General features: G+C 41.7%; 1 protein-coding gene across 2 annotated transcripts in view; it reads right to left on the bottom strand.

The window, feature by feature from the left end:
• Nucleotides 1-10,454: 10,454 nt before the first annotated feature.
• Nucleotides 10,455-14,787, bottom strand: part of AGO4 (argonaute RISC catalytic component 4) — a 31,642-nt gene continuing 27,309 nt past the window's right edge. For both annotated transcript variants that reach the window (XM_010841180.1, XM_010841181.1), the window contains exon 17: nucleotides 10,455-14,328. In XM_010841180.1, coding sequence (XP_010839482.1) covers nucleotides 14,220-14,328 — 109 coding nt within the window. In that variant the 3' untranslated portion in view covers nucleotides 10,455-14,219. The remainder of the gene's footprint in view (nucleotides 14,329-14,787) is intronic.

The following is a 14,787-nucleotide window of genomic DNA, read 5'->3' on the forward strand; positions in this document are numbered from 1 at the left end:
AGTATCTTTTAATTTCATGGCTGCAATCACCATCTGCAGTGATTTTGGAGCCCCCAAAAATAAAGTCTGACACTGTTTCCACTGTTTCCCCATCTGTTTCCCATGAAGTGATGGGACCAGATGCCATGATCTTAGTTTTCTGAATGTTAAGCTTTAAGCCAACTTTTACACTCTCCTCTTTCACTTTCATCAAGAGGCTTTTGAGTTCCTCTTCACTTTCTGCCATAAGGGTGGTGTCATCTGCATATCTGAGGTGATTGATATTTCTCCCGGCAATCTTGATTCCAGCTTGTGCTTCTTCCAGCCCAGCGTTTCTCATGATGTACTCTGCATAGAAGTTAAATAAGCAGGACGACAATATACAGCCTTGTCTGTTTTATGTGAGGGCAAAGACAATGTCCACCCTCCTCACTGATACATCCAGCTGCCTGGAGAAAAGTAAGTGCATAATATTTATTAAATCAATCTTGCCTAATATTTAAAAACACTCCAGTCTCTCCACTCACCCTAGGAAATACCTTATTACTGATGGCAGGCATTTCAAGGCTGGCAAAGTCACTGTACTGATTAGACTGCTGAATCCCAAAATGAAGGTTCAATATTTTTCACATTTTCATTTTGCTTGGAAGGGAAGAGTTCAGGGTTTGGAGTCAAAAGCGCTTTACTTACAAGCTTGTGTGACCTGAGATTACTCAACCCCTTCAACAAAAATTTTCTGACCACCAGCCACTGGACAAGAGTACTTTGGTGATAAGTACGAAATAGTCCTATCCCTCCAAGAGTTCACGATTGAACGAAGAGACCAATGAGAAAGAAAAAAATTACCACAGCCTATCGACGGCTATCTCCCTACCGTCTCGGGCCTATTTTCCATACACTTTCAAAATACTGTTTCAAAATGGACGCCAGTTTAAGCCACTTACCTGCTTAGAGTTCTTCCCTGGCGCTTCTGTACGCTCAGAATAGAAAGCCACAGAGTTCTGGAAGGCTTCAGGCAGCCCTGCCACGCGCTTCTTGTGTGACTCCATCTCACCATGGCGGCCTCTGAGGTCCACTGGCCTCAGCGGGCCAGGTCGCCGAGCTGGGATCTGATTGGTGAGCACGAAGAAAGAACTGAGCATGCGCGACGTAGCGCCGCGCATCACCCCTAATTTCAGTCTCTGGGCTGCAGAAAGCTTGCAGTCTTGCAACTGCTCTTTTCCATTGTACTGATGCTTAACTGGCATTCAATAAATGGGCAATATGATGAGTTTTGACATAAAGTATACGCGTATGACCCTATCACCACAATTAAGAAAATGAACACATCCATCAACTTCAAAACTTTCCTACCACCCCTGGTCCTACCTCTTGTCTCTTCTTGCCTTCCACTCCGCAACCACCGGTCTGCTTTTGTAATAGATTAGTTTTCATTTTCTAGTATTTTATATAACCAGAATAAATTCTTCTTTTGGCTGCTCTTTCTCTCACCATTATTATTTTGAGATTCACCCAAGTTGCTCTGTGTGTGTGTGTGTGTGTGTGTGTGTGTTAGTCACTCAGTAGCGTCTGACACTTTGTGATGCCTTCGTGGCCTATAGCTAGCCAGTCTTCTCTGTCCGTAGAAGTCTCCAGGCAAGAATACTGGAGTGGGTTGCCATTCCCTTCTCCAGGGGATCTTCCCGACCCAGGGATCAAATCCAGGTTTCTCGTGCTGAGGGCAGATTCTTTACCGGCTAAGCCAACAGGGAAGCACCTTGCTGTGTGTATGAGTCAATTACTTTTCAATGCTGAATAGTTCTCTATTACGTGGATATAGGACTATTTGTTCATTCATTCACATGTTTATGGGCATTTGGGTTGTTTTCAATTTGAGGCCATTACAAATAAAACATGAATATTTGTCTACAAGTCTTAGGGACAGTTGTTTGTGTAAACACCTAGGAGGCAAGTGGGCAGGATTTAGGGTAGGTGTGTAACTTTAAAAGAACTTAAAGAACTTTTTAAAAGTAGCCGAACTGTTTTCCAAAGTGACTGCCTCATTTTACATTCTCAGAAGTGTATGAGAATTTCGGGTATCCCTGGTGGCTCAGATGGTAAAGAATCTGCCTGCAATGCAGGAGACCTGGGTTCCATCCCTTGGTTGGGAAAATACCCTGGAGAAGGGAAAGGCTACCCACTGCAGTATTCTTGCCTAGAGAATAGCAAGAGAAGCCTGGCGGGCTACAGTCCACGGGGTCGCAAAGAGTGACTTGGCATGTACAATGACAAATTATGTTAAGTATCTTTTCAAGTGTTTATTTGCCATTTGTATATTTTCTGAGGTGAAATGTCTGTTCAAATCTATCAATCTTTTTTTTAACTTTTTATGGCTGCAGTACCTGCATGTGAGATCTTAGTTCCCCAAGCAGGGATGGAACCTGCACCCTCTGCAATGCAAGTGTGGAGTCTAAACTCCTGGATGGACAAGGACGTCCCTGTCAATCACTTTAATATGATTACTTGCCTTCTTAAGTTGTAGGAACTCTTCATTTATTCTAGATAAAGTCTTTTATCCGATATACATTTTGCAAATATTTTCTTTCAGGTTGTGGCTTGCCTCTTCTTTTTCGTTGCAGTATGTTATGAAGAGTAAAATTTTTCATTTTCATGAAATCCAATTTATTGATATGTTTGTTTTGTGGTTGACTTTTGTGTTTCAAAAATACTTACAAACTCAAGATCACTAAGATTTTCTTCCATGTTTTCTTCTAGAAGTTTTATAGCTTTAGCTTTTATATTTAGTTCTAGCATCCATTTTGAGCTACTTTTTATATATGGTGAGAGGTAAAAGTCAGGTTTTTTTTTTTGCACGCATCTATCCATTTGTTGAAAAGATTCCTCCCATTAATGTGCCCTGGCACTTGTGTTGAAAATGAACTAGCCATTTATATATGGGTCTATTTCTTGACTCTTTATTCTGTTCCATATATGTATATCTTTATGCCAACAACACACTGTCTTGATTATTGTAGCTTTATAATAAATCTTGAAATGAGGTAGCATATTAATCATTTGCTCCTGCGTAACAAATTACCACAAATTTGGAGGCTTAAAGCAATATACATTTATTATCTCATGGTTGCTGTGTGTTAAGGATCCAAGCATGGCTTGTTAGATCATCCACCTAATATCTCAAAGCACAGGCCATGCTGGGTTCACATCTGGAGGCTTGACTAGGAAAAAAAGTCCATTTTCCAGCTCCTATGCTTGTCATTTGGTTCACTGCAACTGTATAACCAAGAGTTTCTGTTTTTGTTGGCTGGCAGCAGGAGACTGCCCTCAGGTCCTAGAGGCCGCTCCCAGTTCCTTGCCACCTTGGCATCCCAACACAGTCAGAAGGGAGGGGAGGGGGGAGAAGGACTTTCTAGTGAGTCTGCTAGCAAACAGAATCAGACATAATGTAATCACAAAAATCCCATCCCATCATTTTTGACAGACTTTACTGGTTAGAACCAAGTCATAGGCCCTGTCCACACTTAGAGAAGTCACTCAGTCGTGTCCGACTCTTAGCAACCACATGGACTGCAGCCTACCAGTCTTCTCCATCCCTGGGATTCACCAGGCAAGAACACTGGAGTGGGTTGCCATTTCCTTCTCCAGGGGATCTTCCCAACACAGGGATCGAACCCGGGTCTGGAGGACCCTGTATACCAGGAGGTGGGGACATGGGGCCATCTTAGACTGCATCCTCCACAGATAAGTTCCAAGTATGTTTTTCTTTTCAAAGTTGTTTTTGGCTATTCTAGGTCCTTTGAATTTCTGTATACATTTTAGAATTAGCAATAAATTTCTATGAACGTCTGCTGAAGTTTTTATTGGAATTCATCTATAGATCAATTTGGGTAACACTATTGAGCCTTCTTTTTCTTTTTTTGGCTTTTTTTAAAGTTTAAATTTATTTAGTTTTAATTGGAGGATAATTACTTTACAGTGTTATGTGGATTTCTGCCATATATCAACATGAATTAGCCATAAGTATATGTATGTCCCCTCCCTCCTGAAGCTCCCTCCCACCTGCCACCTATTATCGAGTCTTCTGATCCATAATCATAGTGCATCTCTTCATTTATGTATGTGTTTAATTTCTATAGTTTTCGGGGTACAGATGTTGCACATTTTTTTTCAAATTTGTTCCTAAACACTTTTATTCTTGATGCTATTTAAATGGGATTTAATTATTTTTCCATTTTATTTTAAATTGCTTCATCAGTACATTTGGAAAATTGCTTAATCAGTAAATTCCCTTTGTGGAAAACCAAGCTTTTCCTGTGCTCACCGTGACTAGGAAGGCAAATATGTTAAGTAAGTATGTTAATAGTTCTGTCTTGCCCCACTCTTTAGGACCCCATGGTTTGTTCATGGAATTCTCCAGGCAAGAGTACTGGAGTGGGTTGCCATTCTCTTCTCCAGGGAATCCTCCCGACTCAGGGATTGAACCCAGGTTTCCTGCATTGCAGGCAGATTCTTTAGTATCTGAGCTATTAGGGGAATGTTATACTCTCTTTTGGAGAAGGAAATGGCAACCCACTCCAGTATTCTTGCCTGGAGAATCCCGTGGACAGAGGAGCCTGGTGGGCTGCTGTCCATAGGGTTGCACAGAGTCGGACACGACTGAAGTGACTTAGCATACTCTCTTTTGCCCTCAATTCTAAGCAAGTCCTCTTATCTAAGTCTTATCAGCAATAAAGCTGACATCTGGCTCTTTGCCCCACCATCTGATCTCTATGGCTATTTTTCAGTTGGTTCTGAACTGTTGTAGGGAAAGGGGTATGATTTATTAACCGCCTAAAACCTCAACATCTACTCCATCTGACTGGTGAAATCTACTTGTATGTGAAAACTCAGCTCAAGGCTTCCTGTGTCTGTGACAACTTCCTGATGTTCCCTCCCACGTGTCCCTGCTTCGCTTCCTGTGGTGCATGTGGTAACACTTAACTGCTCTCCTTTATTGATATAGCCTTCTCCTTCCTCCTCCTCCCTTTAAATGTGTAAAAGTCTCAAAAGCATGAAGAAAAACCATACTTTACTGATTTTTGTAGCCTCAGTGCTTAGCACAATGCCAAGCAGGCAATAGGTATTCAATAAATGGTTGCCTAACCCACAAAATGACATGACTTCAGTCTTGAAAAAGGGTAACTGTTCATTATGTAATAGTTAATGAAATAACATAATGCAGAATCCTGTACATATATAAAAATGAGTGCTCATTGAAACGTGATATGTAAAATAAGTTGCCATTGTGTTTGGTATCTTTTTAAAAAAATTATTTATTTTTGGCTATGCTGGGTCTTCATTGCGGTGTGTGGGATTTCTCTAGCTGTGGCAAGCGGGGGCTACTCTTCTTTGCAGTAAGCTGGCTTCTCTTCTTGAGGAGCACAGGCTCTAGGCACTCAGGCTCAGTATCTATGGTGCGTGGGCTCAGTTGCTCTGTGACATACGGAATCTTCCTAGACCAGGGATGGAAACTGTGTCCCTCGCATTGGCAGGCGGACTCTCAACCACTGGACCACCTGGGAAGTCCCTGTGTTTGGTAACTTTCTAACAATAATTTTTTCGACTTTTCACTACTGCTAAAGTCTGAATCGCCTACCACCCAGCACCTCCCTCCCCATGCATATGGGTTGTGGGAGGGTTGTGGTAGTTAATGTCACAGGGGACACTGAGACTCTAAGGGCAGCCAAGTGAAGGAAGTTGGAGAAAACAGGATTAAAACCGAGAGAAACCAAGTCCAAATGCCAATCAAGTTCAGGGGCCAGGAGCAGGGGCAAGGAAAGAGAGCACAGAGATTGGAGTGCAGAATTAGAAGAGAGGATCACTGGTGAGCAAAGGTTAGAATGGAGGGGAGTTCAAGCATGACTTTCTTAAATATCTGTGGGAGGCTATGGATTTTATTTGTTTCGTGAATGAATTTACAAATTTTTGCTATCTTATTATTTTCCCTCAAGTTGTTCCTATTGTTACAGTCTCTTATTGTTGAATGAATATGGTATCTTCTTTTATCTTTCTGAGAATATAAAATACAATTTGGATTGGGGGGAGCTTTCTTGTGCTCCCTTTGCATGCTCTATTTTCTTTGAGTTGCCTTTACTTTTTGTCTTCTGACTTTTGTGTTGAGGGAGTTCCTCAAATAATAATATTAGCTAACATTTGTTGAGTATTTACTATATGCCAGACACTGCATGCTGGTTTCACAAAGGTGAATAAGACAAAGTTCTAGGCAGGGTATGTACAAAGATGCCTAGGCCTATTAAAGTAAATGTGTAGAAAATCAAAAATAAAGAAAAGATAGTAACAGTGTTACCAAAAGGCTTGGGGTCTGGCTGCTTGCCACTCAAAATCCAATAAACAGGCCAGACTGGTGAAAAGGAAAGTGTTAGTTGCTCAGTCGTGTCTAACTCTTTGTGACCCCATGGACTGTAGCCTGTCAGGCTCCACTGTCCATGGAATTCTCCAAGCAAGAATACTGGAGTGGATTATCATTCCCGTCTCCAGGGGATCTTCCTGACCCAGAGATTGAACCCTGATCTCCTGCATTGGCAAGAAGATTCTTTACCATCTGAGCCACACAGGTTTTAGGGGTGAAAAGGAAAGTTTCCTTTATTTTGGATGCTGGCAACTGGGGCAGGGAGGGATGTTGGACATCTATCCAGAGGCTATCTCCCACCACCACTCACACTGGCAATCAATGGGGCAAGAGCTTTTATAGACAGAAAGAGGGCCCTACATGCAGAAACAGCACAGTAAGCTCTGACAGTCATCTTCAGATTGGTCATCAGTGGTCTGACCAGTGTCATCTTGATTGTTTGAGGTACAGTTAATCTTCAGTTCCAGGGTTGGTGTGTTTCCATTTCTTTGAGGACAATTCTGGGAATTGTGGCAGCTCATGTCGTGGGTACAGTCTGGTCATCATGTAGTTAACTTCCTCACCTGGTGAGGGTTTCAGTATCTTTAAGACAGCTCACAGGACATGGCTCAGAATATTATCTATAGCCACTAAAGGCTTTCAACTACACTTAATGCTGCTGCTAAGTCACTTCAGTCGTGTCCGACTTTGTGCGACCCCATAGACAGCAGCCCACCAGGCTCCCCATCCCTGGGATTCTCCAGGCAAGAACACTGGAGTGGGTTGCCATTTCATTCTCCAATGCATGAAAGTGAAAAAATAAAGTGAAGTCGCTCAGTCGTGTCTGACTCCTAGTGACCCCATGGACTGCAGCCCACCAGGCTCCTCTGTCCATGGGCTTTTCCAGGCAAGAGTACTGGAGTGGGTGCCATTGCCTTCTCCGAACACTTAATGAGCACACTGCTACTATTTGGTCTCCTCTGACTGTTTTCCTTTGTTTCTGTATGTTCTCATTTCTCTGATTAAACTTATGTTTTGACTAAAGTTTTCCACAGGCAAAAGGCAGGCAGAGGACATGGGTGGTGCAAGGGGAGGGGTGGTGCAAGGAACATAGGACCCCGCCCTGGTTCAAGAGCAGCCTATCTGAATCAGTGTTCCCTAGAGAAACAGAACCAATAGAGTACGGATGTGCATATAGATAGATATGGGCGTTCCGGGTGGTTCAGTAGTAAAGGACTCTCTTGCCAAAGAAGGAGACACAGGAGACTCAGGTTCAATCCCTAGGTCAGAAAGATTCCCTGGAGGAAGAAATAGCAACCCACTCTGGTATTTTTGCCAAAATAATTCCATGGACACAGGAGCCAGGTGGGCTATACAGTCCATAGGGTCGCAGAGTCAGACGTGACTGAGCGACTGAGCATGCACGCACACACGCATAGATAGATATATAGATAGATATACTCATGCCTTTCTCCTTCCCACAAATTTACTCCTTCTGTGCTTACTGTCTCAGTGGCCCTGTTATTTACCCAGCTACCCAAGCCAGAAAACTGGGAGCCCTTCTAATGAGTGTCTACTTCCTCCTCCATACTCTCCAAATCCACTTTCCTGAAGTTCTGCTTCTTCTACTTTCTTTCCTTTCGGGCTGTCCCGGGTCTTTGTTGCAGCAAAGGGGCTTCTCTTCTAGTTGTGGCTCTCGGGCTTGGTTGCTCCAGGGCATGACGGACCTTAGTTCCCCAGTCAGGGACTGAACCTGCAACCCCTGCCTTGGAAGTCAGATGCTTAACCACTGGACCACCAGGGAAGGCCCCTGTTACCTTCTGAATAACTCTTGTGTTCATTCCTTCTCTCCAACTGCATCATCACTGTTCAAGTTCATGCCTTATCATCTTTAGCTGAGTTACCAACAATACAACTCTAACTTCCCTTCAACAGAACTTCAGCTTCAAACTACCCACTCCACTACTGACTGCATAAGTAACACAAATCAGACTGCTCTATTCCCTTGTACCTGTGGACAAACTCTAAACTCCTTAGAATGCCATTCAAGTCCTGTCCTGTCAGGAGCTGGTGCTTGCCTCTGTGATCCAGTTTTAACACATCACTTCTCCCTACACACCCCTTACAATCTAAGAGTATTGAAATTACTTGTAATTCATCCAAACAAGCCATGATCTTTGTTTTCTCCTCGTGTCTTTGCCCGTGACAAGAATTCGTACTTTCACCTTGTAAAACTCATTTATTCTTTGTAAGACTCAGTGGTAAAGAATCCGCCTGCAACACAGGAGACCCAAGAGACGCAGGTTCAATCCCTCAGTCAGGAAGATCCCCCGGAGGAGGAAATGGCAGCTCACTTCAGTATTCATGCCTGGAAAATCCCACAGACAGGGGAGCTTGGCAAGCTACAGTCTACAAGGTTGCAAAGAATCAGATATGACTGAGCACGCACACATTATTTGTAAAACAGCTCAGTCATCATGTCATCTAAGAAGCCTTCCTTAATCTCCCCAAACTGGGTTAACAACTGAAGGGGTCCCATGGTTCGTGTATATATTTCTCATAGTACTTAACCCTCAAAGCTACCTTGTGACATATACGGCCCCCAAGTGAACTTTTCAATGGCCAGAACTTTGTCTTTCATCCTTGTATTCCCTGGCACAAAATAGGAGCTTCAGAAATGTTTGTTAAACTAAAATAATTTCTTTCCTTCTCCAGTCAACTTGTAATGTAGTTGCTAGTTTCCCCATCTAATTTTTTTCTTCTCCTTAAAGACATGCCAATAGCTTCTGGAGAATAAAGACAAGGGCTTTGAGCCAAGAGACAGAAAAAGAGACAGAAGAGGCACATGCCTTGTAACTATGTTGTGACTTCCCTGCTTGCTGGCCAGGCCACACCCCCCCCCACAACAGTGGGGACATGATCCATCGTAGCTGTTGTAACACATCCCCCAGGGATGTACATGAATGTAACACAAATGGTAGAGGATGAAGCAGGAGGAAGGCCATTTGGACTCACTTGAAACACACCAAATAATGGGGTTCCCATAGGAAAGAGGGATTCTGTTACCTAAAGAAGTAATAAGTGAAAGAATTTGGGTAGATAAAAATTATAGCTACTATAACCTACTGTAAGGAAACAATATGTCTAGAATCCCCTTGTTCCCCCCTTGTCCACCTGGCAAACTGTCATGCTTCATGAACTACCCCAAAATTCATGACTCTGTAGAGTCTTTCCTGACATCCCATGACCAAAGTTGTTTCCCTTTTTAAGTTCCTATAGCTTCATGCTCAGTAGCAGGTATAATGAAGTTAGATAGGCCTGGATTCAGATTCTAGCTTTGACTCCTCATCTTTAAAATGGGACTACCACTATCGACCTCAAAGGATTGTTTTGGGGATGTCAATATAAAGTGACTACATACACTGGGCACTCAGATAATGTTAATCTTGCTGCCTCCTCCTCCCCACCTTATGCTGTATTAAAATGAATTCTTTGAAGAATTAAGTTTTTACTTTTCTGTGTTGCAACCTAGGCAGAGCTTGGCATATTCTGGCCTCATGATAAATGATTGATAACAAATATGGAGAAGAGGATACTGTACTGATGGGAAAAAATAACTACCTGTAGTAAAGTTGGCTGTTAGCAGGACTTGGTCCTTTGGTAAACTACAAATTACCTGAGTATAAGTGCCACATTGTGTAAATCTCTGCATTATCCTTGCCATAACTTAACAAAACAGCTTTGCTGTTAAAAATTAAAAGACAGGAGATTGGATAGCCGCAGGATGGGTGAATTCGGGCAGCTCCTCCTCTCAAGAAGTCAGCCTTATAAAGTACATGGCCATACTGCCCTCTGGAGCCTGAAGATTTTTCTCAGAATATCACTGAAATAGATCTTCCTGTTAAGAGCTATACCCAGAACCCGGATGAAGCTTGTCCGTTTTCACATGTGAAATGCTCCAAGAAGCTCTTCTAAATTTCCCAAATAACAATTTATAAAAATAGGGAGACCCAGGAGTTAAAAACATGAACTTTTCCCATTGTTCTTTTTCAAACTTCTTTTTAAAAAGTAACCATGTGTATTGCTATGATAGTATAATTTATATTTATTAGGCAGTTGACAAAACAAAACAAAACAACATTTGGCAAAAGAATGCCAATTTATTCATTTTTGGACACATGAACACAAAATATCCCTGCAGGCCAAAAAAAAAATTTGCAAATTTAAACAACCATCATCTTATCTCAACATGGGGATATCACCCCTCCCTTAATAGTTTAAAAAGTACCTCGTATTGCTAGAGACATACATCCAGTCCAAATTTAATAAAAATACATTTTAAAACATTACAAGTCTAACAATATCGAAACAAAAATGACACCATTAGTCAAATGAACAAATGCAAACATTTTTTTCAGTCACTAGACATAGAAAGAGCATGAATATGTCAATAGCAAGGGATAAGAAAATGGTTAATCAATAACAAGATCTTCCTTTTAATTTTACAAGGAAAAAGTCCCTGGAGTTGAAGCAATATTGATACAATGCCCTCAGCCTCCACTTTCTTAAAATGAAAGCAGAGCTACCACCTTGCTATCGAGCAAGAAAATCTTACAGCACATCCACAGAGGGTCGCTAGGGCAGGGTGGAGAGGGTGGGCCCGATTAAACAGCGGATTACCTTTTCATACAGGTAGCTGAGCCAGTTAGGTAAGCTCTGATATAGACTGGGCACCAGATCCTAAAACACAGACTGTATAGAATATGTCTGCTTGTAAATCGTCACCTTTGGAAGCAGCAAATAGAAATTATAGTACGAGTGAATATGTTCTGCCTGCCCAGACTGCTGGCTGTGTTAAGCCAGTGAGTTCACTTTGCAGCTAACCACCACAACAAAACATAATGGGTTCAACATTTGGATCTTCACCACTCTTTGAAGGTCCCTGTGCCTTCTCCCCAAATTGTTACTCTTTAGCATTGCTACATTTAAATCTTTCACACCACATGACAGTGCCTAAACAGGCGGCATTAAAAAAAAAACAACCAAACACTCTAAACCTACTTCTAGAGAATGCACACTTCCCATTGATTGACACATGCATAATGATTCAGTCCCAAGGGTTTACTGTGTTCAAACTGTCAAGCCAAATTAAAACTATGCTTTCAGACCTGCATGCAAGAGTATTGCTGCAACTCTGATTCTGCAGTGATTACCTCTTACTCACCCCTCAGCAAGTTTTTTCCCCAACAATCTCAGTTCTCTGTCCTTCCTTTTGTCTAAAACTATAGCATTGCACCCTTCAAGGTACTGTTTTCCTATAAAAATAGGCCTCCCGGCTTTTCCTCCACCACTACACTGATTTGCCCCAGTGTACTAGGACTGACTGAGGTCTTACAAACTATAGTTCAAGGTCGAGCATATAGCCCAAGAGCAGGCAGGCGAGTCAGGGCTTCCTGGCACTCTGCCTCGCTCCCTGCTTCATACATGCCAGGAGATGGTGAGAAGGGACGCTTCTTCTGTGCATTATTAACAAGCAAGTCCGAGGCACTCAAGTCCAGATGTGGTGCCCATCAGCCAGCCAGCCACCAAGAGTTCTTCACATCCTGGACTCCAGCAAGTCCTCCATCTCCTAAGAAAACTTTTGTTTTTCCTCCTCTTGGGTCAAGGGTAGCCAAGCTGAAGGATATTTTCTGTGCTCTCCCTGAACAAGTGTGAATAAAAAGCAGCAGCCAGTGCCTCACCAACGTGTCCTGATTTGTAGTGCCCAAGTGAGGTATTTGCAAAAAAGGAAAATCTTAAGAAATTAACATCTGCCATCTTCTTCACTCCTGCCCATGTTGTGCCTCAATTACAGAGCTTGCTTTCATCCCACTCTATGCAGAGAACAAGGACGTCTGCACTCGTATCTTAATGAGCTTTTAGGATTCGATATACATTATAAAACTCTCGGAGACCAGTCTCAGCAAACACTGGTGGCATCGCTGATCAACAGCACATGGAAATGTAAACTTTAATGTATTTACAAGCTTGTTTAAAAGACTGAAGGAAAACAGTGCTTTATATTGCTGGGGTTTTGAGAAGGCTAGTTTAAGAGATTTGGATCAGCTAATGAGTTCAAGCAACATCCTTCACTGTTAGATCCAGTGTTTCCCCCACCAGCAGTTTCCAGACAGAGGTGGCAAAAATGTTTTACCACACTGTATCTGTCTCCTCCCCCGGCACCTTCCTCAACCATACGGAAGGGCTCTGGACCTTTTATCCCTCCTTCCAGCTCTCACTCCCAAGGTTCCAGGACAGAGAATTACAAGTCAGTAAAAGGTGGGCTGGGAAACACTGCCTGGAACTATCAAGACTCTATGTAACTGTTGTCCATTCACAAAGTATTATCTACACTAAATACAAAATACATTTTCCCCCACATTGTAACTGATGCTTGCTTTAGATCAACTCCCTTTGTTTGAAGAAGAAAGGAATCCTGTCTCCCTGTGAACAGAATCCAAAATCTATTAAGAAAAATCGACCTTTTCTATGCAGTTTTAGTTTAATAAAAGGAAGGAAACCCCACCAAGTGTATTTCAGGTTGAAAGAGAAGCAAAACATTTGCGCTACAAGTAATTGTGAGTGACCTTGATTTCCAGGGAAAAAAAGTTTTAAATGCTGGTACATTTTTGCAAGTTGCAGCATCACTCAAGGTACCCTAAGGATTAGCAGAGCCTATCCAATAAGGAAGCATCCTGGTTCTAGCTTATTTTAAAACAAAGTGATAGGACACCAACTGTGACTATAAAACAGATTAAAAATAATTATTTAAAAAGGCATGGAAATATATGTCTTTTCTGACCAGCTTCAGAAATTGCCAGATTATGATCTATAAGAAACAGCTGATAAAAATCATACCGAAATCTCATCTAAAAAAGTACATTGTCAGGGGGAGGAAGAGGAGGGACTTTAAAAAATGTTTATTGCCAAAGATAAGTTTCTATGAGAAAAGTTTAAAAATCATTTAGATCTAACAAACCACACAGCAGCATAAAATGGGCACTTTTGAGAACTCTGAAAAATACTAAAAGCTAATTTTTTTTTTCCAAAGAGGGGGAAAGATGAGTACTTTTGCCATGGCAGTGTTATCTGTCATCATGGCATGCATCACATCTGTCTGTGTTACACATTCACAAAAGTCAACCAAATAAGAGAACTGCCTGTCTGAATCTGCAGCCAAATATAGTGCAATTGCCTGGCAGCCTGTACTTGCACCAGCACCAGTCTGTAGAGATCAACAGAGAAAAGTAGTAAAAACTCATAAAATTCTGTAAAACTTACAAAAAAATTAATGCTCATTCAAGGCATTTACAGTGGCGAAGTCAGAAATCTCCATTAAAAAGCCTATGGACCCACACAATTAAATAGTTACACTGAACTAAAGTAGATTGTTTGGTTTTTCTCTCCCATTTATGCACACACCCCACTCAATGAATACAGAAAAAAGGAAAAAAAATCTTCTCTGGTAAGACTAGAGGGATGCGGTGAACACCACAGCTAGCAAAATAGTCCATAGAAACCTTTCTCATAAAGTCCTTTAGAAAGTTCAGGCTGATCAGCCTTTGCATGATGAGGTAAAAATTCAGTCCAGTGCATCAGAAAAGATAATCTATGAGTATCTATTACTTTTAAAAAATGGCTCAATTTTGTTGATGCATCAGACAGTGCTGTGAAGTATAGATTCAGTGCAACTATTCCGAGTTGCTGGTAGAAGACCACCTGAAGTCAACTTGGCTCTCTCTAGAGGCAGTAGGCATTTGAAACATTTTGAGGCTGCGTGGGATAACAAACTGGTTGAGTTCTTTTTCTGAGATTCTCAGGCAAAATACATGGTGTGCTGGGTATCATGGTGGATTTGCACAGCTTTAGCCAAGGCCTGAGGATCTCGGCCATTGCTCTGTCCTGACACATGACTGCCTTCCGCACTGTAAAAAAAAGAAAGCAAAAAAAAAAAAAAAAAATAGTGTAACAAAAGACCACTTCAAACTTCAGGTTTCAAATAGCATGAATAGTACTGGATTTGAGATCTTGAGCTCAAACTGTGACTCCTTAAGTAATCTGTAATGTCTCTCTAAACATCAGTTTGCTCAATTGAAAAATACAACTTATTTAGACTGTTGCAATAATTAAATAGCATAGTGTCTGCAAAGACCCAGATCTTTATCAGTGCCTAAGCAGGGACTTCCCTGTCTTTTATGTCTGGTTAATGCCCACTTGTTCTTTAGTTTTCAGTTAAATGTCATTTCCCCCAAAGAAATCTTCCCTGACTCTGAAGTTCAGGTCAGAGCCACATGAACTATACTTTCATGAAATCCTCTACTTTTATTTCACTTAAAAGATCATTATTTGGATAATTATTTATTCCTCTACCAGGATAGAATCTC

This window comes from Bison bison, unplaced genomic scaffold (assembly GCF_000754665.1).
Source record: "Bison bison bison isolate TAMUID 2011002044 unplaced genomic scaffold, Bison_UMD1.0 scf7180017864158, whole genome shotgun sequence".
Classification (NCBI taxonomy): Eukaryota; Metazoa; Chordata; class Mammalia; order Artiodactyla; family Bovidae; genus Bison; species Bison bison.